Source organism: Poromitra crassiceps, assembly GCF_964638095.1.
Source record: "Poromitra crassiceps genome assembly, chromosome: 20".
Taxonomy (NCBI): domain Eukaryota; kingdom Metazoa; phylum Chordata; class Actinopteri; order Beryciformes; family Melamphaidae; genus Poromitra; species Poromitra crassiceps.
Window position 1 is genome coordinate 21,888,372 of NC_139637.1, and position 26,343 is coordinate 21,914,714.

Below are 26,343 nucleotides of genomic sequence, written 5' to 3' on the forward strand. Positions count from 1 at the left end.
AGGTCCTGCTGATGGCAGCTGCAACAGTGTTTTCTCTGCTATCAACCTGGTTAATCTCGCTATATTCTTCATCACAGCGGGTCATTACCCACTGTGCACTTAATCGTGCACTAGTTCTGCATAAGCACCTGCAGCTCTCTCCTTATTTTACTGACGTTCTCAGTGATCACACGGCTGTTTACATGTGTTTCTGAACGGCTAGCTAGTTATTAGCATAGCTCGTTGTTAGCCGTCATGGATGTTCTCTCTCTCCCTCATGTAACCTTGCTGCGCAAAACATTACTTATTTGCGGGAGTGCATGGGAGAAGTCTCCCGCTAGTGTTGTTGATGCCCAGTGTGATGGCACATGGTTGGCAGAGAAACGTATGTTTGCTGCGTCGCGTGTAACGTTAGGAGGCTCTGCTTCTGACCAAATTGACCAGACAACCGCATGCATTAAGCGCGCATGCGTGAGCTCCGTTTCCATGGATACGCGACTGAAAACATGGGAAGTTACCAGACAACAGCGAACAGCGAACAACGCCGGATTGAACAAGTCGAATCCTGGCAAACATGACAGAACATCGCCGAACATCGCCAAACACGAACAGACAAGGACAGACAGCTATGGCACACCAAACGAACATTTGTCTTTGTTCGTTTGTGTTTGTTTGAGAATGTTCGTTTGGTGTGCCATGGGCTTTACTCTGGAATGTCATTAGTTCAGAATTAATTTGTGAGTGTGAAAGGGAATCAAACACTATGTGGCCGTTGTTCAGTTGAACACAAACACAAAGGAAATGACCTGCATGGAGAATCTATGCAGCCTGAGCTCATTTGGAAATGTAAGGCAAATAGCTTTATCAGTAACCTTTTGCAACATTTAATGAAATGGAATGAAATACTTCTATAGGAAGCACAAATATTGATAGTGTCTAAGCAAAGCGTCGACTGCAACGGCTCCTATTCAATATTAAAGCATCTGTGTTCAGTGCTTAGATGAGTTGTTTGTGTGCCCACATGTAAACCTGTATGTGATTTTGTGTGTAGGTAAGTGTTACGGTGCAGATCGCCATAGGATGCGTCAGACGTGAGTCGTGAGCGGTCATTGGTGAGGTTAACTGTCAATCATAGCCACAATTTTGAGTGATAGGCGTGTGCCAGGGGTTCGACCCCGAGAGATGGCATAGTTCCAGGCAGAGGCCGATACAAGCCAGAGCTACTTCCAGGTAAAGGCCGAGAGCCTTCAGTACTAAGCTACGGTCATGCTGATGCTAATGCTAATGCTGATGCTAACACAATAGCCCAAAACAAACGTTCACGCTAGCTTATGGTGGTGGGCCTTGAGTGTGGTGAATGAATGTTACCCGAGACTAAAACAAAGCCAAAGTAGTTTGATTATAGATCAGAGAAACACATTCAAAGCCTGCACTGTAACAGTAAGCATGGTGTTTGTTAGTGTGTGTGATGGGAACAAATGCCTAGGCTTGCATTTTGTGTGTATGCATGTGTGTTTGGGTTAGGGATGCAGATTTTAATCAATTTCCTTATCGACCGATCACTTTAACGATCAATTAATCGATAATCGCTATGCAAAAAAAATGCTTTTGACATCAAAAATACAAAATGCAGGTTTTTACACCTGTCTTTAGGCCTACTCGTGTTAATCAACCAAGCAAACTCGTGCTGTATTTCATTTTAAACATTGTATTGCAATGTTTACAATAAATACGTTGTCTTTGGGGAGTAATTCTCCGACACTGGACTTTTTGCCTGCCTGCTTGGCTTTCTTTTTCCCCTGTATAAGTGGTGAAAGTTAAATTGTGCCCTTGTGGTGGTAAATCATTTCAGGCGGGGAAAATAGCACATTATTGTCTATTAATCAGTTAATATATATTTGATCGATCAAATTCTTAACAATCGAATCATCGATAATCGATGAATCATTAACATCCCTAGTTTGGGTGCACGCGTGTGAGTCTGTATGTGTGTTAGGAATAGTCTCTCATCTGTGCTTGTTCAGCGGGAGAACTTCCTGGCTCTGACCACAGGCAGGAGGAGCTGATGTGGCGCTGCTCTCTCCTCCTCTACGGGAGCCAGCTCCTCTGCTGAGCCCCACTTCTTCTTGGACTGGAACAGCGACGACAACTTCCTGTTCCTGTTCCGCTCTCTGGCCTGGGTCACTTGGAATTCTGGGATCGCTGCAAAAGTCAAAAATGCCTGTGAGAATTCATTATAGCCATATAGACGCTCCATTGTTAGCGCGGCGTTTCATTCGAATCATCGAGAATTGAGCAGGAGCAGCAAGAGGCACTTACGTAGCTCGCAGTCTTCCTCTGGTCCCTCTGGTTCCCTGACGGTCAGGTAATGACAGGCAAGGCGGCCGCTGTAGTCCCTTAGGTTTTCTCGAGCACCTGAGAAGGGGAAAAAGTTCTGAAGGTGGTGGTCTGGGTGGTGTGGAGTAGAGCAGGGCGGGTTCGGACAGAAACATTGAAGTCGCGTTCGGGCTCGGGCCGGGCTCGGTCACGTAATGAGTCACTTGTTTTTGCCTTCAAATATATCTATCATCAGCTCCTGAGCTAATTTACTACGTTAATGAAAGCACTTGAAGGCATCGAATGAAACACGCCCAGACATGCACTCTGCTGCTCTGCCCGGAGTCAGCTGTGTGACACCGTGCAGTACTTCTTTCAGCGATGTGGGATTGTGTGTGGGCAGTGCACGGCACGCACGAATTAGGCTGTTTGGTGCTTTGCTTTGTACATTACGTATTAATCATTGACTGCTTTGAATTACGAGGACTGATTTTGGTTTGGGATTATATAGGGCTGTTTATAGGCTGGACAGACTCATTAAATTATGCGCTCGCTGCGCTCCGAGGGGAAAAAAAATCAGGGAGGGGGTTCGGGCCGGGCTCGGACAGATTATCAATTGACACCTGTCGGGCCGGGCCGGGCTCGGCTAATAATGTGACGGGCTCGGTCGGGTTCGGTAAGGAAAATTCAGCCCGAGCCCAGCTCTAGTGTGGAGGTAAAAGCACTCGCCTACCAACGCGGACTGGAGACCCGGGTTCAATACCTGGCAGCGGTACTTCCGGCTTGGTCAGACGCTCCTACAGACACAATTGTCCGTGTCTGCGGGTGGGAAGCCGGTGGTGTATGAGTCCTGCTCGCTGCCTCCTCTGGTTGGTCGGGGGCACCTGTTCGCGGGGGGACGGGAACTGGGGGGAATAGCGTGATCCTCCCACACGCTACATCAGTGGTTTTCAACCTTAGGGTCACGACCCTAGGTGGGGTCGCCTGGAATTCAAATAGGGTCGCCTGAAATGTCTCTCTCTCTCTCTCTCTATATATATATATATACGGTATATATATATATATATATATATATATATATATATATATATTTTTTTTTATATATGTTTTTTTGTTTGTTTTATTCCGAGTTTAAAGCGATAATCTCTAAGATTTCAGTTTTGTTCTCTTGGGTGACACCTATGGCAATGAGTGGTAATTGCAGGTGAGAACAGTGTGGCATTATGTGACATTACTAATGTCACATAATGTCACTATATATACTGCAAAGGGGTGGAGCGGGCCCGGGACAACAGGGGGGAGTGGCCAGGTACAAGTGGAAAGGGGTCAGGGAAGGCAGCAGCTGCGCTAGTTCGTTGACACTGTATAGCTAAAGCCTAAGGCCATACAACTCTGCTATTGTGGATTCATGCTTACGCTTGTAAGGCTACCCCACCCCCCCTGCAACCCATAGTCAATGCAAGTCATCTAGTTACCATATGTCCCGATGAGAAGGTCAAGCATGTGCCGATGCCCATGTAGTGCTGCGATGTGCAAAGGTGTGTATCCCTGTAGGAGAAAAAAACAAGTGTAAAATAAAAAGAATACAATAAACATGCATTAAAAAGATATATTGATATGTGTGTTCTAAAAAAAAGAAGAAGAGACTTTTGAGCTGGCATGCATATCCTCAACACTCTGTGGCTTTGTTCACACATGAAGGTGTTTGAAGAACATCACCTTATAGAAAGTTCAAGGAATAGAGAGCCAAAGTGGAACGACACTTCCTGCTTCAGCACTGTACCAGACATTTTCATCCGCCATTTATTTTCCCATAGACATTTCGTAAAATGCTTATAAAAATAGTTTTACTTGTTCAAACCAAACGGTTCAGAAATATTTAGAAACAGGAGAGACCCCATAATATTTCACCCGCAAAAAATTGCGGGTTTAAAGAAAATATGTTTTCAATGTTGTTTTTTGGTTTTTGGTTTGAAATGTTCTGTGGTCTCTCCCGATTCTAAATAAAGCTGAACCGTTTGGTTTGACCAAGTAAAACTATTTTTATAAGCATTTTACGAAATGTCTATGGGGAAATAAATTGCGGAAGAACATCTCCGGTACAGTGCTGTGAAGCAGGAAGTGACGTTCCACTTTGCCTCTCTAGAACTGTGGAAAAGTGCTGGAAAGGTTTACCACCTACCCCCTAGAGTTTCCCATGCCCAAACGCAGCCAGTGAAAACACCGAGGGAGAAAATACACAAATTAGCAAAGGTTATGGAAACACAAGATAATGAGTGAAAACGAAATTGCTTGGTAATTCGCAGAAAATGGCATAGTTCTGGGGTTTGGCATGCTGGCACATTCAGACACTGTTTTGGGAAACAATTAAGGTGACATGACATGATTTATTAGCAGAGTACTGCTGCCTTGCAACAAGTGCTGCTGTAGTACTGCATTTTCACAGCTGGATCTTCACAGAGATCGTTACATCATACCGAGGGCCACAACAGAAGAAAGCTGAACTGGAACCAGCAGCCAGGGGGCCCCGTTCTGTTCTGTTGCTTATTATTAGCCATTAAAATCAAACGACTTACCTACCCGGTCACTTCCTGTTCGTACATGCGTTTGATAAGAGAGCGGCTACTCACGTGCTGCAAGAAAGGAGAGAGAACACTTAAAGAAATGCACGAACAAGTGGGTGATTGATGGAAGACAAGATGATTTCAAATGATCTGCTTAAAAAAATCAAATCATGCACTCACTGATTTGGTGTTGACGTCGGCGCCGGCGTCGGCCACCAGGGTGGCCATGTCCTCTTTTCCGTGTTTGGCCGCCCAATGCAGAGCTGTCTGTGTGTCCAATAAAGAAAGGGGGAGAGACTAGTAAAGTTCATTCATAAAAATGTACTTTACTATATTTAAATTCACTCTTTCTAAACGACTCCCTGTCAAATGCAAAACGAGAGAAACACGACCCCAACCACATTCCTCTCCCAACATTTGTGTTGTAGTTTGTCTATAAGCCGAGTGGAGCGGCTCGAGAGGCTCTCATTGGCCGCTCGGGGGGCAGAGGGCCAGCTGTGCACCGAGGGGAGCGCGGGGACGGAGGGAGGGGAGCGCGGGGACGGAGGGATGGAGAGAGATGGAGAGAGATGGTTTCCTGCCATCTAACGCGGCCTAATTACAAAACAACACCGCACTGTGCCCACACGGGTGGGGGGCCCGGCCGCCTGTCACCCGGGGGGAAGATTGATGATGTTGGTGTGACCCGCAGAGGGGAGAGACCCCACCCAGGCATCACCCACCACTGTCAGCACACGGCCCCCCGCTACACACACACACACCCTCTGGAGATACACACTTAACGCATACACTCATACTCACACAGGAGCACGGATAATAAGACACACACATACACGTACAACCACGCACAAACAAAACCGCACCAATCACATCCACCTGTCTGAGTGTTAAGTAGCACGGCTGTGAGTTAGCGCGTTTCCATTGTCAGCGCTGCGTACTTTAGCCTGGGTAATTATGGGCGATCAACAGGTGAAAGCGCAGCAGAGGTGCAGAGGTCAGCTAAGCTAACCACAGCCATGCCTTCTGAGGGTGACCCCGCACTTAACACGGCCAATCAAACGCTAACCGTCTCAGAATTACACATCGCTGTGATCAGAGGACAAAACCTGGAGCGTGATTTTCATGTTTTCACTTCCATTGAAGGATCGCATGCTCATCTATGGGTTGAGGGAAATCCTACCCTTTCAAACACAACTCCATAAACTTGTAGTGATCAAGTTAATAACAAGGCAAGTCTTCTTAGCTCCTAAAAAGTTGACCATAATAGGAATTTTTCAAAACCAGTATACTTCAACTTCAATACCAGTTCCACAATGATGCCTTTCTTCAATAACTATGATACATAACAGTATATACGATTTGTTTGGTGAAAGCACATTTCATTATGCAGTACAGTACTGTGTTAAATATGTTCTGTTACATCTGAACATGTCATCTGGTCAACAAAATGACACCATGCTCATGTGATTTCCTCAAGAAAATATCAATAATCAACCAAATAAAATAAAATAAAAAACTTGAGTTCTCATTGTAAACATTGGTCCTTTTGAAGCTTTTTTGTTGACCTCACATTAGGATTGCCTCAGCACTGTTACCAATATGCAATCCAAAATGCTAAATTGCATTTTTTAATTTTTCGCCAAAATGTGCTGTAAACCAAGCTGTTGTTGACAGCTAGAAAGAATCTAGACCATAGCATAGCATTGTTGTCTTGACGACATGGTGTTTTGCTCAGGTGTTTTTGAAGCATAACATGGCATTTCAGCACACCAACAGCAGAGCTTCTGAACTCGTATCTACGAAACTGGAGATCCTTTCCCTTCCATCACTTTCATCTCCCCAAGTTCTACGTAGGCTACACCCGCTGCACAGGACACAATGTCTTTACCTGCACAGGACACCATGTCTTTACCTGAACAGGACACCATGTCTTTACCTGAACAGGACACCATGTTTTTACCTGAACAGGACACCATGTCTTGACCTGAACAGGACACCATGTCTTTACCTGAACAGGACACCATGTCTTTACCTGAACAGGACACCATGTCTTTACCTGAACAGGACACCATGTCTTTACCTGAACAGGACACCATGTTTTTACCTGAACAGGACACCATGTCTTGACCTGAACAGGACACCATGTCTTTACCTGAACAGGACACCATGTCTTTACCTGAACAGGACACCATGTCTTTACCTGAACAGGACACCATGTCTTTACCTGAACAGGACACCATGTCTTTACCTGAAGACACCATGTCTTTACCTGAAGACACATGTTGTGTTTGGTGTCAAGCCACAACACTGCTGAGGACCGACTCCATAAGTGTTAGATGTAGGGCTGTGAATCTTCACTGGCCGCACGATTCGATTCGATTACGATTCATCTGTCAACGATTCGATTCGATTCCACGATGCATCGCGATGCATCTCAAAGTATCGCAGCTCCAAGTATCACATCCTCAATTTTCTGTATTATTACAGCACATGGCTACTTTTTCATCAATTAATACAAGCAGTCCGATAAATATCAAGTCACTTTTTTACTTAGAAAGTGCTTTAAAATCTGAATGTCAACAGAAATCTTAACATAAACGATTCAACGATTCATCTGTCAACGATTCGATTCGATTCACAGGTCCGCATCGCGATGCATCGATTAAACGATTAATTTTGACACCCCTAGTTAGATGATGTCACCAATCATCTCAATCAATGCTCAACACAACGAGCTTGCACATCAGCTGTCATTAGACATATTCCAGGTTGCATCCAAAGAAGAGCTCAGGGAAAAGCGAGCTACACGTGCCTCTTGTCTAAAGGGCCGTCTGGTAGACAGATTGTGATAGACGCCGTCTGGTTGGAGGATCTCCGTGTCTTTTGTCTGCCCCCCCCCTCTGTCACATCCTGAAGACAGATTGGCCCGAGCGGCTTGTTTGACAGGCGGCTCGCCGGCTCCCCCAGTGGGCGAGGGTGATGGACGAGGCCGAACAGGATGCGGCGTCTTCTCTTTCCTGCGCCGCCGCGTTTCTCTTCCTGCCCACCGGGGTGCCCGCCGGCCCCCCACCCGCCCACCTGTCCGATCACTCGGGGGGGGGGGGGGACACAATGGCCAGTGTGGCCCCGACACTTTTCCTAGGACCTAGGAGGAGTGATGGGCTAATGATGTACTTACAAACTGTCGGGGGCACGGAGAGAGGAAGTCCATCACAGCAGGAACGGTGGAACCGCGTCACCCGAAAGGACAAGAAGAGAAGAAGAGTGTGAGACGAGGAGTGATTGGCTAGTCGGGTGAGATGTGGGACTTTGTAGGAGGTATGTCTTCCCCTTGTTAGCAATTTCACTGTAAAAAAAAACCCTGTTTGGTTTAAGCTACCAAAAAGTTTGGTTTAAGCTACCAGGGCCTATCTAGAAACTCAATGTAAACCCACACAATCCCAAACAATCATCTATATTAAGGACATAAGTTTTCCCTCAATATTTGGTCAGAACAGGAAAAGCTTAAGTCCTGCCAAGATAAGGAAACAATGACTAATCCGTTCAGCCTTCGTCAAACATTTGATACTACCTGGATTTTGCATACTGAGATGGCCCAAACATACGGAGATCGCAACGGCGCAAGATTTGAGAGACCGCAAATTAAGAACTCCTGGCTTTAAAAAACCACCCTATAAATATCACCCTGTGTGATTTCCTGTTAGAATGGTTGTAGGCGAGGTATCTCTGCAGCATCTGTGGTTTGTAGGTGAGCTGGTATCTCCGCAGCATCTGTGGAAAAGGCATCCAGCTCTTCTGAGCAGGGGAACGGCTGAAGGCTAAAGGGAACGAAGATCAAAGACGCCTGAGGGGGACTTAACACCTTCCCGGGGACATGAGCCACATTGTTCTACAATTAATCCAAGCCTGCTCTATTACTTTCAGATTATCTTTAAGTGGGTGAAGTCTTTGTGGCGCATTAAGACTCTGCTTAATCTCCCCCCCCCCCCTCTTCCCCATCTCCCTGCACTTCAATGGCGTCCGTGCTATCTTGTCCGGGTGGGGATGGCAGAGAGGCTTAGGGCTCCTCTTAGAAGGTGGTCTGCCACGGCCTGCAGGGCGGTGTGAGAAACTGTGACACAGAGGGGAGGGACAACAAACATGAGCTCAAATCTCTTAAGCGCACAGCGAGACAAATAAAGGGGGATTTGGGGTTGTCAGGGGGGGCACAGGAGCTTGTCAGGGGGGGCACAGGAGCTAAGAAGCTATCTTTCATAATCCGTTTGATAGTGGACCTTTGAAATGCGTGATCTCTGGATGTTTTTACACGGGCTTCTTCTCAGAATACAATTGGGGAGAAGAATCTCCACGGAATGAGCTTTGTGGAAGTTTGTGCGAGCAAAATGCTGGATCTGAGTGAGGGTTGTTTCTGTATAGCATGCTAAAACATCAAATCAAGAAGTACTGTTCTGTAATAATGGTCAGTTGCAATGCAGGTAAGCTGGACTCAACAAGTCCAACAGGCTGGACATGAATAGACATTAGACCAGGGGTGGGCAATTTTTTTTCCCCAGAGGGCCATACTGACATACATCAAATACGTGAAGGGCCACAAATTCTAGATCATACCTGCCAACACCTGATTTTCGTGGGAGTTTCCCTATTTTTAACCCTCTCTCCCGTTCTGATTGGTAATTTCTCGTTAATCTCCCGATATAATAGTGATACAAATCCAATGGCTGTAGCAGATGAGATTTATTAACATAATTCTGCCTTTTATTGAGTTTTTGGGGGTCGTTTTTGTTTTTCTTTGAGGACCTTGGGGGCTGGATTGAGGGGCCCTTTACACGAGGACAGTTTCTGGAAGAAACGACACAATAGTGTTTCCTTCACACCTTTTCCTTCACACCATGGTCCAGGGGCCAGGTCCGGCCCTGCAGGGGCCACATTTTGCCCACGTGTGCATTAGAGACTAGAGGTGAATGGGTTTATGACCTAGTGGTGTCACTGCATGCCTCATCAAGAAACTTACCCCCTGAGAAGGACGCGGTCATGGTCACAGCCGGCAGCCACAGCACATTAGAATGAGCAAATAAAAGGCTTGAAATCAGACACAAGTCATGGAATACATCACATGTATCACTATTAGGGATGTCACAATATATCGTCCCACGATATATCGCGATATCAAAACGTGACAATATGTATCGTTGAGATGAAATCTCATATCGCGAGAAAAAGAAGCTGAACATGGTGTGGCACCGATCTGCATCTGATTGCATGCTCGCTCTCCTTTTCATTGCTTTGTTTGAACAGACGAGGGACGTTACAGACACGGAGGATGAAAATGGTGAAATTACTCAAATTAGCGTGGAGGATGCCCCCTCAACTTACAAATCGATCGCAAAAAAATATTGTTAAAATATCGTATCGTATCGTTATCGTGAACCCAATATCGTGTATCGTATCGTGAACTGAGTGTATCGTGACACCCCTAATCGCTATACTTTTATACTAATAATATTTACATATAACATGTCACATATACAATGAACAACAGAAAAATCTGAAAATGCGAAGAGACAATACTCACTGAGGTGAAGTCCTGGTTTCACCCAACGAAAAAAAGACAGAAACCAAATATTAGAGAGCTTTCCATACAATGCAAACCATCAGAGTCTCATAGCCAACATACTACCAGGACAGATCTGTCCATTCACTTTGATTATGGCGTGGAGATTTTATTTTCAAAACGTGACTTTGTCGATGTGGTGTTTGTGTCACGTTTAAAGGACGGAGACCGGGCGTTGTTGTTGTTACCTTCTTGTTGGCCAGTGAGGGGTCCTGTCTGAGCAGCTGGGACAGGTCGTGGACTCGAGCGCAGGCTGCAGAGTAGATCCACTCCTTCTCGATAGGGTCCAGCTAGCACAGGTAGGGAGGGGGGAGGAGGGAGACGTGCACGTATGAGGACATGAACGCACGCACACACACACACACACGATTATCCCCATCCTGTTCTGTGCGCTTCTGATAGCAGTGAAGCTACACTCCTCTAATCCATTTCCCACCACTGACTGACTGACTCACAGCCAACTGACAGTCTGCGACACAGCCATGACAGTTGATACAACAGTTTCCACTTTTACTTCTGTTATTTGTTTAAAGGTCCCAATTCGTGCAGCTGTAACCTCTTAAAAACGTGTGTCTCTGGTCCATAAAACATGATTCTGGATTAATCTGTCGAAAATATAGCAACCCCGTTTGTTGTGACGGAGTTCTCACTTCCTCATCTCGTCGCTTCCCAAGAATGGCCTGTTTCTATAATATATTCAGAACTAACAGTTCCCATTGGCCGCTGAGGGAGAGCCCGCCCCAGGCTCCCAGCGGCCAATCAGATTAGCGTCTGTGGACCAGCAAGCTAGGTTGCGAGTTATCGTTAACTTAACGGTACTACGCTAAAGAGGACATCTCAAAATGCCTAGACTTACCGAAAGCACCTCTGCAGTTGCTGGATCACGTACAGTTGGCGTCGCTCCAGCTAGAAGTGTTAATTTTGTGGCTATAGACAAAATGGTGCAGGTAGCTTTTGTGAGAGAGACCCGCGCAGTATGCAGGAGGAAGCTAGTGACGTCCCAATTCCCCTCTGGGCAAACGACGCGTTTGGGGATGTGGCTTGGAGGAGACTGCAGGGGGACGCTGGATAGGGACAAATCCAACTGTGGCAGTTCTGAGCGTGTGACCACTCATTACAGGGAGGGCTGACAGCAGTAAATATGCATTTACAAGTAAAAACAGCTTTTGCACGGAATGGGACCTTTAAAAGGAACAAGCATCCGTAACAGTGACACCATAACAACTACAGCATCTGATGTATTTTATGTCGGTCTAGAGCTGAATCGAATTTCCAAGACCAGTCCCTTGAGGGGCATCAACTAACATCTAAAAAACATCGATTTTGGAAATACTCCCAACGCCGACATGGTTCCCCGGGCACTGTTTTGATCTCTGCTGCGGAAACTTGACTCTTAAAAAGTAGAGTTTAGTTTAAGGCTCCTCTAAGGTTGCCTTTACGCGGTGAAGCGTTCACACAACTAGTTGCAGGTTGCAAATTGCGTGAAACATAATTTCCATGCAACTTGACAGTTACACGAAGCAATTAAAAAATAATCAGTCTCATGCAAAATCATCATTTATTTCACTAAAATTAGCTCGCTAGATTATTATTATTTTTTAATCTGTTCTATTATTTTCTCACTAGATTATATAAAGTGGGAAGTGCCATTGTAACTACATTTGCAACTTTGTATCTTATTTCCTATCGTTTTACATCAAAGCTAAATTACAGACAGCTCAAAATAAAATGATTGTCAGTTGAGAGCAGGGTCAGACAGTTTGAAGTTGGGTCTTACCCTTAGAATAGTCTTTTGGCTCCCTACGCAACTACTTAAAATCATATTTTAAACTCGTCAGTGATACTCATGGGTACTAAACTAGGGCTAGTGAGACTAATTGCTGAGCTGCTGACAGCCAATCAGAATGTAATGTCTTCATTGTTTGTAAGTTACTGTACATGGTGTGTGTATTGTTGATGTTGTTATGTATTTTAACATCTGCCAAATAAAATCCATTCATTCATTCAAACTTCTGTGGGTGAAGGACAATGAGCTTGATCCAACAAGCCTCCGGTGAGTACATTCTCCCTTTGATTCAAAGAAAATTAATTAATAAATAGCCCGTTAGCCGCGTTGGTTTGTTGACATGGCTCGGCTGTTTGACAAAATGAAAAACGTTAGCATTACCAACCTTGCATGCAACTCTATGAGGATAATCTCCTTGTGAAGCATCCAAGAGAGCATAATCTGTTTTATTAGTTTCTTCATTTCGGTGATAAGGTGTTGTCGGGTTCAAATCAATCCGTTGAAGTCGGTTGAAATGATACCGCATCAACAGGTAGTTTGCCTCGTTTACGTCTGTTTGTTGACATGGCTCAGCTGTTTGACAGCATCATCTGATGCGCTATCAGCGTTTTGATTGGCTGATGCTTGAGAGTTTTGCAACTGTTGCGGCTGAGTTTCAGACAAGTTTCAAAGTGTGTTGCAGAGGACTTTACGACAATGCAACTCAATTGCAACTTAGTTTCATCTACGTTTCAACCGACTAAAGTTGCGTGAAAGTTTCCCCGTGTAAAGCACGCCTAAGGCCTTTCCTTTGAGACAGAACAGCATAGGAAGAGAAAAGAACTTACAGCGACTGCGGTGGAGCCCATGCTGCTCATACCGTCCTCGTCTTGCTCCGACTCGGACTAAAAGACATGATGGAAGAATCAGATGAGTATTTCTTGGAAAGTGACAATAAACATAAACTCATATACATGCTGATCAAGCATCACCCACGGGCAGTGGGCAGCAAGTTACTTTCAAAATGTAACTACATTACTATTTACTTTCATTTGAAAGTAATAAGTTACTTTACAATATTACTGTCTGTGTAGTTACTTATTACACTACTTTTGCATTACTTTCACCAGAATAACAGCAGCAGCAGAATTACATCGCTGCCCCGGAACCATCCCGAAAAATAATTTCAACGGACTTGAAGTCGGTGTAAACAGTCCAACATTCTAAATGTCTTTTCCTTTGTTATTGTCATCTATAGCGGTTATTTGCATAAAAACAGACAGTTTGATTAGGAAATGATTGTATCTTTATTTAAATATGTGCTTTGATTTTTTTTTAAATACCGGTAACTCAATTTGTAACTTGAGTTACTTGACAAACTGGTATAATATTACTGAAATCCTATAAGTAATAAGTTATATTCTGAGTTACTGCTAAAAGTAATATATTACATGTAATATGTTACTTTTGTAATGAGTTACCCCCAACACTGCCCACGGGTGACAACAACAACAACAGTCACACCGTTGTGATGTTTTGTGACGAGAGGGTGTCAGACAGATCGAGGTAATGAGACAGCGAGACAGAGGTGACGCGTTCACACGTGAGGGAGCCTAATGAATAACAATCCAATTAACAATTAAGCAAAAAAAACAAGACGCCTGCAGCCGGGCCATGTGTTTTCCTCCGCGTTTCAGTCGAAAGGGGGGTCGAGTTCCAGAGAAACACTCCGAAAATAGCCAACGCAGCCCTTCTCTGAGTGTACGAAAAGTGTCAGTTTGGTTGATTTATGTGAGAGGGGAGATTTTTTTTTCTTTTCTGACGAGGACTTGATTGCAAATTGTTCTCAGATCACAGCGTAGCGGGACACGACGTTAAAACACTCGGCGCTTTCATGTCTCTTGCAGCAACTGTCACGCGTCACTGTGTTGAACAGGCAAAGTGGACGGAGAGTATTGACCCAGCCAATTCCACACTGGCACACGTCCATTTTTTCTCTCCACACTTTGCTGGAAACCATAATAAGGAGGAGAGAAAAACATTGTTGGGCCTGATGGAGTAAAGAGTTGGATCCTGGTGCCGGGAATTCTGGGAAGCGCCCTCTCAGTCAGTAAATGTTTTGCTGTTCAACAACTGTAACTTAGAGCCATGTGATTTCTGCAAAACGGAAAAAAGCACGGAATCATGGAATTTGGTAATAAAAACGGAATGATCTGTAAAACATGGAATATTGCAGAATTTTCCATCATTTGGCTGAAATTGATCAAAGTAGGCCTAATGATCAAAATAAGAAATAGATCTAATTATCGTAGTGACCTAAATTATTTCATAATTGTAAAAGAGGCCTAGAGAAACGATTCAGTTTTCGATTGGGGTGTTTTGAGAGGGGGGGTCGGTCTTGCGTGGGACCCTTACTGCACCTCACAACTTAGTTTTCACCTTGAGAAACATGTCGAAGAGTCTGTCTGAGAGAGCCAAGTCGTCAAAAAAAGAAAAAATATCACTCCTAACACCTCAATTAAAATTAAAATGGAAAAAATTAATTCTGTTTGTCCAAACAGAATTTGGACAAGAATAAAACGGATTTCATATGGCTCTCTAGTGTAACTCTAACTGCATTAGAGACGGCGTGTGCACTCCAACAACACAAAGCACATTTCAAGAGAGAGAGAGCTTTCAAAGTAAAGGGGCGATTCCTCTGACAAGAGAGAGAGTTTTCAAAGTAAAAGGGAGATTCCTCTCACTAGTGGTGAACTGCATGGAAAGTGGAGATCACTACATACTACCAGGCTTCTTCTGAGGTTCTTTCCACAACAGTGTTTACATTAGAGAATGAAAAACCTAAGTCCATTTTGCCATCCTATTATTAAAAAATAAATAAAATAATAATAATAATAATAATAATAATAATAATAATAATAATAATAATAATAATAATAATAAATAATAATAATAATAATCGGAAGTGCTGTACTATATTTGTTGCTGTCTATATTTGACATCAATTTAAGGTTAAAGTAATTGAATGGCAGTTCCTATCGTGCTTTGGGTGCTGTACAAAGAATAATGGAAAAGTCAAAATAGTGAGTGACACTGCGGTGAAGCAGCCAGCTAGATTCAACAATGCAGAAAAACGTGTGTTATTCACCGGGTGTCCTAAATACAGAGTTCAATGGCGCGACTAATACTTTAATCTGATTGTAGTGCTATATTAACACACTCCGCCATATTTCATCTGTCTATCGTTCAGGCCATCAAGGACAGTCACATATTTTTCCTCTGTGATGAGTCCCAATCTCTTTAATGGGCACAAATCATTATTATCTTTCTAACGAGCTCCAACATGTTGCTGCTTAACATAATAACAGACAGCTTTATTTAAATGCAGATTGCCCCCTCCATTGCCAACCCCCTCTTTTCATATTGTTCCCCCTCCCACTCAAATGTTCAGCATTGGTTTCAAAGCCAGGTCATTTACTTCTAGCACCACCCGGTGGGTGCTGGAGGAACCACTGGCGTGTAGTCTTTTTACTGGAGAGTTTTTTGGCTGGATCTTGGTGAAACTGTGCGATCATGTTTTCAGTTCCCATATTAAAACAAGTTTGATTTTCTAACTGGAAGCTGGTCAGCTGGAGGTGGTGGGCTTCCCCAACCAAAACCAGTAATTAAAATCTGTAAATTCACCCATAGTGATTTGTTCATTGTATACTATGTAGTCCTATAGCCTGAATTCCTTTGAGTGATAGAAGGACAAGAATGATCAACACTTTAAAGTAAACGAACCCGAGCCCTTTCAAACCAGTCTAGTCCTCACCTTTGACCCGGAATCTTTGTCCAGCTCATCCTCGCCGATGCTGTGCTCCTCGATTTGGATCACAGGAGGAGTGAGCGTCCTCCCTGTGCGCTGCTCCTAGCAGGTGAAAGACACAGAATGTTACACTCCTGTCACCGCCTTGCCCCTTCAGGCTTGTTACACTTTTTACATTCGGCCTCTGTTACTACCTCCGCCACAGGCTTCAAGTTGGATAACTGATCCCCCATTCCGTATTCCTATGTTTTTACAGACTGAATAACGATGCGTCATTCCCACCTAGAACAACAGTGTAAAAGCGGTTACACAGTAAAGACAAACTTAACTCTCATCTCAAGAGTGCTGATGATGGGTGTTCACAGCCTAACCACTTAGCTGCTCTAACGGCTCTAACGGCTCTACAGGAAGTAGTATTTTTGGGTAAAAAGCTTATTTTGGCGCTTCTGCAATTGTCCTGACTTCCCCATGCTGTGTGTAGAGAGATCATGTTTGCTGTAACGTTAGGGTCTTGTCTGCGCAAATCCTGTCCATGCATGCATGGACACTCAACCCGTTGAGAATATGTTAATCTTTCAAATCTATGCTTAACCGCTCAAGTCCTTGACATGAACAACAATTCTTATTTTATTTTATTATATGTATATATGTGTACATGTATATTTCCTTTTTTTAACGTTCAAAATAAATTTTCATTCATTCATTCATTCATTCAATATGCACTGTAAAAGTATTTGTGAGTGGATTATTCTGCATTTAACCAGTGCATATAGAGAGGCAAAGTGAACGTCACTTCCTGCTTCAGCACTGTACCAGAGATTTTCTTCCGCAATTTATTTTCCCATAGACATTTTTCGTAAAATGCTTATAAAAATAGTTGTACTTGGTCAAACCAAACGGTTCAGCTATATTTAGAATCGGGAGAGACCATAGAACATTTCACTCGGACCAAACCAAAAAAACAACATTGACATTTTTTCTTTAAATCCACATTTTTTTTTAACGTTTTGGTCTGAGTGAAATGTTCTGTGGTCTCTCCTGTTTCTAAATATATCAGATCCATTTGGTTTGACCAAGTAAAACTATTTTTATAAGCATTTTACAAAATGTCTATGGGAAAATAAATGGCGGATGAAAGTCTCTGGTACAGTGCTGAAGCAGGAAGTGACGTTCAACGGCTTCACCCTTTATATAAAGACGTAACCACTTTGGTTTGACCCGCTCATTCTTCTCCCAGCAGTGGACTTCGACCAGCCTCCGAGCAAGACAATATTTGTGAGATATGAGAGCCCATTCATTTCCACACTGTTCTGTATGTCAATGCCACACTGACCACTAAACACTGACCACTAAACACTGACCACTAAACACTCACAGACACACGCACGCACGCACGCACACACGCACGCACACACACACACACACACACACACACACACACACACACACACACACACACACACACACACACACAAGCAGGGACAAAGGATGGCAGAGTCACACTGACAAAGAGGGCCTTGTTTAGAGAGAGAGAGAGATACGTCATCCACACGAAGAGTAGCCATGTGCTGTGGTGACGCACACACACACACACACACACACACACACACACACACACACACACACACACACAGACGGAGATAGATTGTAACATCTCATGTTGTTGTTGCTGAATCATCCCAGCTCAGCCCGCAGTTTCACCAGAAGAGAATAGACCAAGTCTCAATGTTTGTTTACAATAACAACTGAGCTAAAGAGAAAATGGTTAAGTCTAAACTAGGGCTGCAACTAAAGATTATTTTCATAATCGATTAATCTGTCGATTATTTCCTCGATTAATCGATTAGTTGTTTGGTCTATAAAATGTCAGAAAATGGTAGCAAATGACGATCAGTGTTTTCCAAAGTCCAAGATGACGCCCTCAAATGTCTTGTTTTGTCCACAACTCAAAGATAATATCAGTTTACTGTCATACAGGAGTAAAGAAACCAGAAAATATTCACATTTAAGAAGCTGGAATCAGAGAATTTACCTTTTCTCTTAAAATTGTACTCAAAACGATTAATCGATTATCAAAATAGTTGTCGATTAATTTTCTGTCAATTGACTAATCGATTAACCGATTAATCGTTGCAGCTCTAGTCTAAAATGCATGTCTGGTGCTTTCATATCTCACGAGTCACAAGTATAATAAGACCAGGGGTTCTGCGCGGCGTGGCTCACAATTATACAAAAGTCTCATTAATAAACAACACTTTCACTAACGTTAGTTTGGAAACCTAATTTACCTGTTGTGCCACCGACTTAAAGGAAACGACAGCTTAAGTTGACCCAAAACTAGCAGTTAGTTAGTCAGCCTGTCGCTGTCGGGTAAATTTGGTTGATCAAAGATGCTAACACAGTAGGCTACATAAAATGTGCGCAGCCGAAACATCAGATAGGTCAGACCACTGCATTTTAAAACGTTACAGTTAAAGGGAGGCTTTGCCGATTTTCAACCCACTTTGTATCATTATAATCTCGGTAATATAAGCAATAAACAATAAGATATCTCCGTAATTCAAATCAATCACCAGTTGTCGACCCGGAAGTGACTGTTGTTGTTCACTGTGATCCGGCTTATAGAATAGAATAGAATAGAATAGAATAGAATAGAATAGACCTGTCAGATGATTTGAAATTCACCTGGTCAGTGGATTCAGTGGCGGCGATCCTGGAGGCTCCACACCACATGGCCTGAGCGGGCCTCGTCTCCGCAGCAGGAGGGTCCTGCTCCATCATCTGGGCAGGAGGAGAGCAGGCGTCTCCTCGGGACGGGCTGGACTGTCTCTGTCCGTCCCCGTCCGTCCCCTGATGTGTCTCTGCTGCCTCTCGCTCCTGCAGCAGCTGCCTGTATTTCTTCTTCAGGAACAGGTGCTTCTCACCCTGAGAGAGACAGAGACGCTTTAGAAGACAGAGAAGAAGAAAAAAACAGCCATGCCTGTATTTGATAGACCCTTTTCACGGCAGCCTGTCTGTGTCTCAAAGGCAGGATAAACACTGGTGTACCAAAACCTTAATTAGGGTTTCCCAACTTACAGATCATTTAAGTGTTCCAGTGCTGGGGCCCTAATTAGTGAGTTGGGTGCACCTGTGTTTACCCTGCCTGTTAGACACACAAAAATGGCAGCTGTGAAAAGGGTCTATTGTGTATTTGACTGCTGCCCCTTCTTCTTTGAAAGTTTGCCACAGTGTCTTTCGTTCTATCCACCTTATTTTTGGCGGCCATTTTGCCTTACGTTAACTATGGGTTCTATTTCCGGTGTAACCAATTTAGATAACCCCCCAGCCCCCGACAAAAAAAACGTCTATGAGGATTTTACCCTTTTACAGCAGAGCCATTCTGCTCTACAGCCGTGTCGTTCGGGTGCTGGGATAACGTAATGCATTGTGGGTAGTTGGCTACTAACTGTGGCTAATGTTAGCGGCTAGCTAGCTATGTTACATGGCAGTAAAACGCCATCAAATTGATTTAACTTTTAACCATTTCGAGTAACACACATTTCGAGTTTCCATACGGACCTCCAGCGTTGGTTAGTTGTTTATAACGTGACAATATTTATAACTTTTATAACGGACTCCAGCTTCCGGTTTATAATTCGGGTCTGCAGCCAGAGTATAACAAAGGAAATGGCAAGCGGCAACAATAAGTCACGTTAAACCGGACTTTGTACCCACGATTCTTTTTTACAGTGGGGCATTCAAAAATAAGGTGGATAGGCCCTTTTCACACAGCAACCTGCTTTGAGGTGGTAAAGCAGGAAGTAAAGCAGGTGTAACCAATAACATTAATGAGGGCCCCCCCTGGCACCGGAGCACCTAAATGGAATGGAACCAGCATGAATGGTATTGGTTACAGACCTGCTTTACCACCGCAAACTGTTGCTGTGAAATCTGTTACAGGGGATACATTTCACACTCAACATTGTAATTTTATATAAAACCACTGGGCTACTCTATTTTACTCTATTTCTATCTATTTTGAATCCAGTAATTATGGTACCAGATCGACAAAGTTAGTTTTATTAAATACTCTGCGTATCAATTCTGAACATGGCAAGACCGCTTTCTGGCACTGGAACAGACTGCAAAGCAGATTTAAATGAAAATGTCACGTTTCCCCTCAGTTATTGAAAGTAATAATAGCTCATTACGAGGAGAAGGAGAACTGAGGTGGCAGTCCCTTGGGGGAAACCAGTGAGTAACAGTACTACATACAGTACTGTAGAAAACAAAACAAACAGATGGGACAACTCCTTACGATAGTTTAGCTGCTATGAGAACATCATTATAGCACTGATACAGCCTCAGTGTGGAAACATGAGCACAGTACACACTGCAGCAGAGGGCTTCTAGTCTACTTACATTCTCTGACTTCACTACAGCAATTCTGTCGATGATGAGTTTGAATTCCTCCCTGTATTTAGCTGCAGAGAGGGGAGGGGGGGGAACATGAAAAAAATGACATGACAGATCAAAAACTAAATATAGCTTCTCATTTCTCACATAATACGTCACTTTTTTGAGACGCAAAAATGTCAAAATGACTGAGAAAAAAGACAGAGACATTCCTGTGGGGAAGCAAACATACTGGTAGAGCTCTGTCACATCAGATAAAAGCTGCTTTCTAGCCTTCGATCAGCAGATATTCAGGCTTGTGTGACTCAGAGCTGCGAGTCATGGATTGGGCCCAGGGTTATTATCACGCAGACCAGACGGCTAAGCAAACAGGGCATGAAACGTTCCAGCCAGCCCCTAGGTATTTCATTCATGCCTAGGTAGGTGCGCGCGGGCACGCTGCGGCTCTGGACAATTGAAGGGTTTCCTTTTTCCTGACGCGGACGGGAAAGAACATTTCGCAGCAGCGAGACGGTTGCATAGCTCACATTCACAACAACAGGAAAGCCAGAGGAAGCGGCCACTTCACATCTGTCTCAACAAACAAATTCCTGGCTTAGTGAGCAGCATGCTGGCAGGCAGGCAGGCAGGGTGAGTAACGCGCTATGCAGGTCCAGTTATCTATTAACCAGAGGTTTACACAAACTCAGCACCTCCTACGTCTCATACCATGTCCTAATGTTGCCCTATCCTAATGAAAAAACTCCCTCCCAGCAGGGAGCGGCTGTAGCTCAGGAGGCAGAGCGGGTCGTCCACTAATCACCTTGGATAAAAGAGGTCGGTGGTTCGATTCCCGCCTCCTCCTGTCTGCATGTCGAAGTGTCCTTGGGCAAGATACTGAACCCCAAATTGCTCCTGATGGTGTGCCAGCACCCTGCATGGTAGCCTGCCGCCATCGGTGTATGAATGGGTGAATGTACCTACCGATTGTAAAGCGCTTTGGATAAAAGCGCTATATAAATGCAGACCATTTACAATTTACCATTTACCATTTACCCTCCCCACTAGAGTTCCAGATCTAGTCATGCATAGGGAGGGATGGGATATCGGTATCGGGTGCCGATATGACGTAATTCACATATCGGATATCGGACTGATGTCGCTGATCCACATTCCGATCCAGACTCCATTCATAACCTGCATAACCCTAAACCCACTGTAACATAACATGAAACAGTGCTAGTAAGTAGTAGTAGAAGTGAGGTAGTAACGTTAGTTAGCGGTTAGCTAACTCAACACAATTTATTTCTTAGTTTTGGAAATATTTTAGTCTCATACATATTTTTGGGGGGGTTCCCACTTCACCACATGTGGTATAGTGTCAGGGGTGTTTAATTGCCGCTTATTTGTTGAAATGTCATCTTAATAATTTTGAGTGGATCGATTTTTTTGTAAATATCTAATGACCTTTATTAATTGTTTAATTGAATATTGCTATGAGGTAATTGATTAGCAAAGCAAAATACTAAATCATGTCACAGCTACTATGTAAAGATGGAGGCTGCAGCTCCTTGGGAGAGTTGCCAAGAGCTCTGGTGTCGGAATCAGTATCGGTATATCGACAGATATCCAAATTCAGATATCGGATCTGAATCGGATCTGAACTGAGAAAAAGTGGTTCGGCGCATCTCTAATCATGCATGTGGACTTCATTATGATTAAAACACGATCATCATCATCATCATCACCACGATGACATGACAAGCACATGCTATGGCAGACTTTGACAGGACGTGCAAACGCATTTGCCTAATTGGACAGCCATGTCAGATGGCACAAACAAACACACTATCAGAGCTAGTTCCCTGGCTAAACCTCTGTCAACAACTGACAGAGCATCTGGACCGCACAAGCTGACGACTGCAAGGTCACTTTGGATAATGGTTTGCTGGAGAGAGGTTAATACAATACGTTAAGCCTACTTGTAGGACCCACACTGCAGTTGGTGCCAGAGATAAAGGCATTGTAGAAAAGCACCGGATAGATAATTAAATCATTACGAGCTGATTATTTGCTTTCTAAGTCAATAAATCTATAGTCAGGTATAGTGAGATTAGCTCTTGATTGAAGGGTGTTGTAAATGCACAAAAGCAGTGTTCATTGGTTTTAATGGGATAGTGGGGGATGAGGTTTTATTTGGCCTATCTGGGAATAAGACGTCCCATCTGAGAATAGTTTAATGTTAGACATGATTTAGGGCAGGATGACTGTCTGTACTGTAGGTGGAGAAGAGCAGTGGGGTGAAACCTATCATATAAACATCCTCATACATTCTCCCACTGAGGGGAAATCATAACAGTGAAAAGAACTATTCCTCGCTGTGGTTTAAACCAGTGGTTGTCCAACTTTTTCATGCATCTGACAAGGTTTTTTGCTTTTAGATGTTTCATTACAGAAAGTGTGATCCTGACCAATGTGCTACTTGAACTGTGTTGTATCTCTTACACAATATGATCTATAATTGTAAATCGTTGGATACGGTTGCTTCCTTTTTTTGTACCCGTCTACGTTCGGCGGTTTATGTAAAATAATATATATATATTTGTAATTGAATGTAATTTCCGGTTTTGACTGTATTTAACCGTCATGCCTACATGCCGAAACTTGTTTGTTGCTGTGCTGCTGCCCTACCCAGACTACGGTATTAAAACCTCTAAAAGGACTTGTTTGTGTGCTGGCTTTTCTGTTGTGACTTGATATGACCTGTGCCCTACACCGAAGTTGCATATTTTTTGTGAGTGTGCTCACTGTTCACTTTTTCCCTAGAAAGTGTATGAAACCCATGACAAAAATAGTCATACTACATTCTGCCATTGTTTGTTTATGGATGGTATTTTAGTTAAATAAATTAGCCCCCTTTTTTGCTGGAAGTGGGGACCACTGGTGGGGAGGGACCCCCTCTCAAGGTGGACCCCAACCACTGGTTTACTCATCTCTCGAGACAGACTTATGTCGGCAGGCTCCATCAAAAGAGGTGTAACAGCGCTCGCACGCATGCTGCGCTTTAACCTGATCAAAATGAAGTGAACGTGACCGGTGTATAGTCCAAACTTACCATTTTCAGCGTGTTGGCAAGTTGCTACTTGCTACTAGCAACGAGCTAGAGTTGTTATTGTTGTTTCATAGCGACGGACGGATTTGAGAGCGACACGCAGGGAGCGAAAAGAAATCCATGAATGGGCGGAGCCCGGTCGCTTGGAGCCAATGGCAGCGCTCGCAGGGAGCGGAAGGGGATTTTCTTCCGCTGCCGACCGGCGCCTCTTGAGTTCCTGTTGCACCACATTGAAACGGGGCTGCCTCATTGATGTATTAAAAGAACGCTGCCCCCAGAGGTTAGAGACTAAATATATTGTTTTGTTTAACTGATGGCTTCTCAGATTGCTGGTTTATAGGCTAACAACAATTAGCCTTTTAGGCCTGCAGATAAGGAACACTGGTGTTTTGGTGATGGGTCTTCCAGGAGTAGCTACTCACTGCCAGCCAGATGCTAGCCTCAGAGAGGAAGTGACAGGATTCTGTATGGGGTTTGGTTTGCAGCAGCTAACGTTAATGCAAACCAGATGTCTACTTCATCCTGGAGAACAATGAAACACACCGAGTTTGTTTGTAGGGCTGTTGTATGTATGGTCACAGCGTTGAAAAGGCATATTTTGAATGACACAGAAACAGCCTACTACGAGCTGGTCAGACAAACACGAGGTCAGTGATATTCGTGCCAGTAATAATAGTCTGGTGGTGTGTGGCCACGTTTTCGGGGAAATAATGTCCTCTAGCTGAATCTCTGATACAATCGAACGCTACTTACCACGTAACTGCAAGTCACTGTGGCCAATAAAAGGCTTATATGTCTTCAATATTTCTGCATTTTTGACTTTGCCTGAACTGCCTCCGGTAGAGTAGAAATAGTCCAGCAGCGACTCTTCGCTGACATCAGCCATCATTCAGCCGCTGTTTATAACGGCTGTGTAACGGTCTGCTGGCTGGCTCTCAGTTCCTCTGGTGATGTGATTCTCTTGCGGTCTGTCTGTGTTGTTTTTATTCCGGCATAATGCCGTCTCCTCTCTCCTCTCCTCTCCTCTCGGCTAATTTGAGAGAGAAAGTGTGTCCAACTTCACTCCACCCAGAGCAAACCACTGCCTGGCTGCCTGCTGCGCCTCCTCCTCCCCTGTATAGTGTTAACCCTTTCAAGGCGGGCACCATGGGTGGATTTAAAAGAACCAGCAGATAGATGTGTGTTACATGTCTATGGTTCCCCCCCGAATTCAGCCAGGTTCGTTCTGGGGATGAGGCTTCATAACCAGCACACAGTCAAAAACATTGTTTTCCTCCACAGATTTATTTTCTTCAGTGAGTACTTTGCGAAATAAAATAATATTCCTATAATATAATTTTTATATAGGGACTTAGTGTGTCTGTGGTAGCATTATCAAACTGTATGGTATTTCTTCTACCTGCATCCATATGCAGATATATCCATATGACATATTATGACAATATTCCTATACTATACCAATAGACCCTTTTCACGGGGGCCATTTTGTGTCGAAAAAGCAGGGTAAACACCACAGGCGCAAGCAAAACACTAATGAGGGCTTCCAACTTCTAATATGATTGGAAGTTGGACACCCTCATTAGTGTTTTGCTTGCACCTGTGTTTACCCTGACTTTTTGACACAAAATTGCCCCCGTGAAAAGAGTCTATAGGGACCTTTTTTGGTGGCAAATGTAGGCTATTGCTTCTCAAATGTATTATTATAGGCACACACAAAAAAATAAATAAGATTGAAGTCTTAGATCTTGTCACTTGTGGTCACTGTTTACATACTCCAAAGCAAGAGGGCCCATTCTGTTGTGGCCTGAGTGGAGGGGACCTGTAAGCTGTTATTATGGCACAGTACATACTGTCAGATGAATTGTGTCACTGGTGTGTTCTGAATATTAAATGTGTTGAGCTACATTTTAATCCGCCTGTCCTCCACTAGTAGCTATACCTTCTCTATGAATGAGTGTTCCATTTAATTAAGAAATCAGTGATTTACTATTTCATGTTTTACTACCCCCCCCCCCCAAAGACAATATTGTAATTACAATAAGCTTCTTATAGGCTGATACAATTATTGATGTGAGGAATTGACATTGTCACGTGAAAGTGGGACCCTATGCTCTCTCTCTCAATTTAGAAAACAACAACTTTGATCAGGATAAAGACATTTGATCCCCTAACATATGCCGTGTCTTTGTGGAATGAATTTATGCCAGACAGCAGCTGTCAATGCATTTATCACCTGTAACATGTATGTTAGGGTTAATACTCCTGTCAGTGCCCCTGACCAAGGCACTGGCAAAAGAACTGGAGTTGGTCCCCGGGCGCTGCACTGTGGCTGCCCACTGCTCCTAGTTCTAGGAAGGTTCCTAGTAGAGGATGGGTCAAATGCAGAGGATGAATTTCCCCCATGAGGATAAATAAAGGATAACTTAACTTAACCTTGCCAATATTGATTAAAAAAAGAAAACGGCAAATTGTAGCATTTTCTCATGCCATCCAGGTAGACAATGCAGTGCTCAGTGTAAAATCCCTTAAATCTCGGGACATTTATGGAGTAAATGTTAAATGGTCACTTTGGTATGTTAATTACTAACACTTTCCACACAGCAGATATAAGAAAGCATAAAACACATTTGTCTCAAGATGATTTGTCGCAAACTCGATCAATCTGGCGTCCGATCACTTGCTGCATTGCAGCCAAGATCCATGATAATGAAAGAGTTCCACACATACTTCTTTGTGGATACCTGGTCTGTCTGCTTAGACGCTGCTGCTCTCCAGGGGGCGCAAGAGAGTAAACAAGGGCCAGATGTGGGG

At 43.7% G+C, this 26,343-nt stretch overlaps 1 protein-coding gene across 1 annotated transcript; it reads right to left on the bottom strand.

The window, feature by feature from the left end:
• Positions 1-1,852: 1,852 nt before the first annotated feature.
• LOC310794956 (uncharacterized protein) lies at positions 1,853-24,460 on the bottom strand. The gene is made up of 13 exons (XM_083656983.1): positions 24,286-24,460; positions 20,448-20,509; positions 18,729-18,968; positions 16,050-16,145; positions 13,084-13,140; positions 10,659-10,760; positions 10,428-10,443; positions 6,689-7,128; positions 5,040-5,126; positions 4,926-4,928; positions 3,771-3,843; positions 2,299-2,394; positions 1,853-2,181 (listed from the first exon to the last, which is right to left on the bottom strand). The coding sequence occupies exons 1-13, from the start codon at positions 24,419-24,421 to the stop codon at positions 2,000-2,002; spliced, it is 1,590 nt and encodes a 529-aa protein (XP_083513109.1). The 5' UTR covers positions 24,422-24,460; the 3' UTR covers positions 1,853-1,999.
• Positions 24,461-26,343: the final 1,883 nt, after the last annotated feature.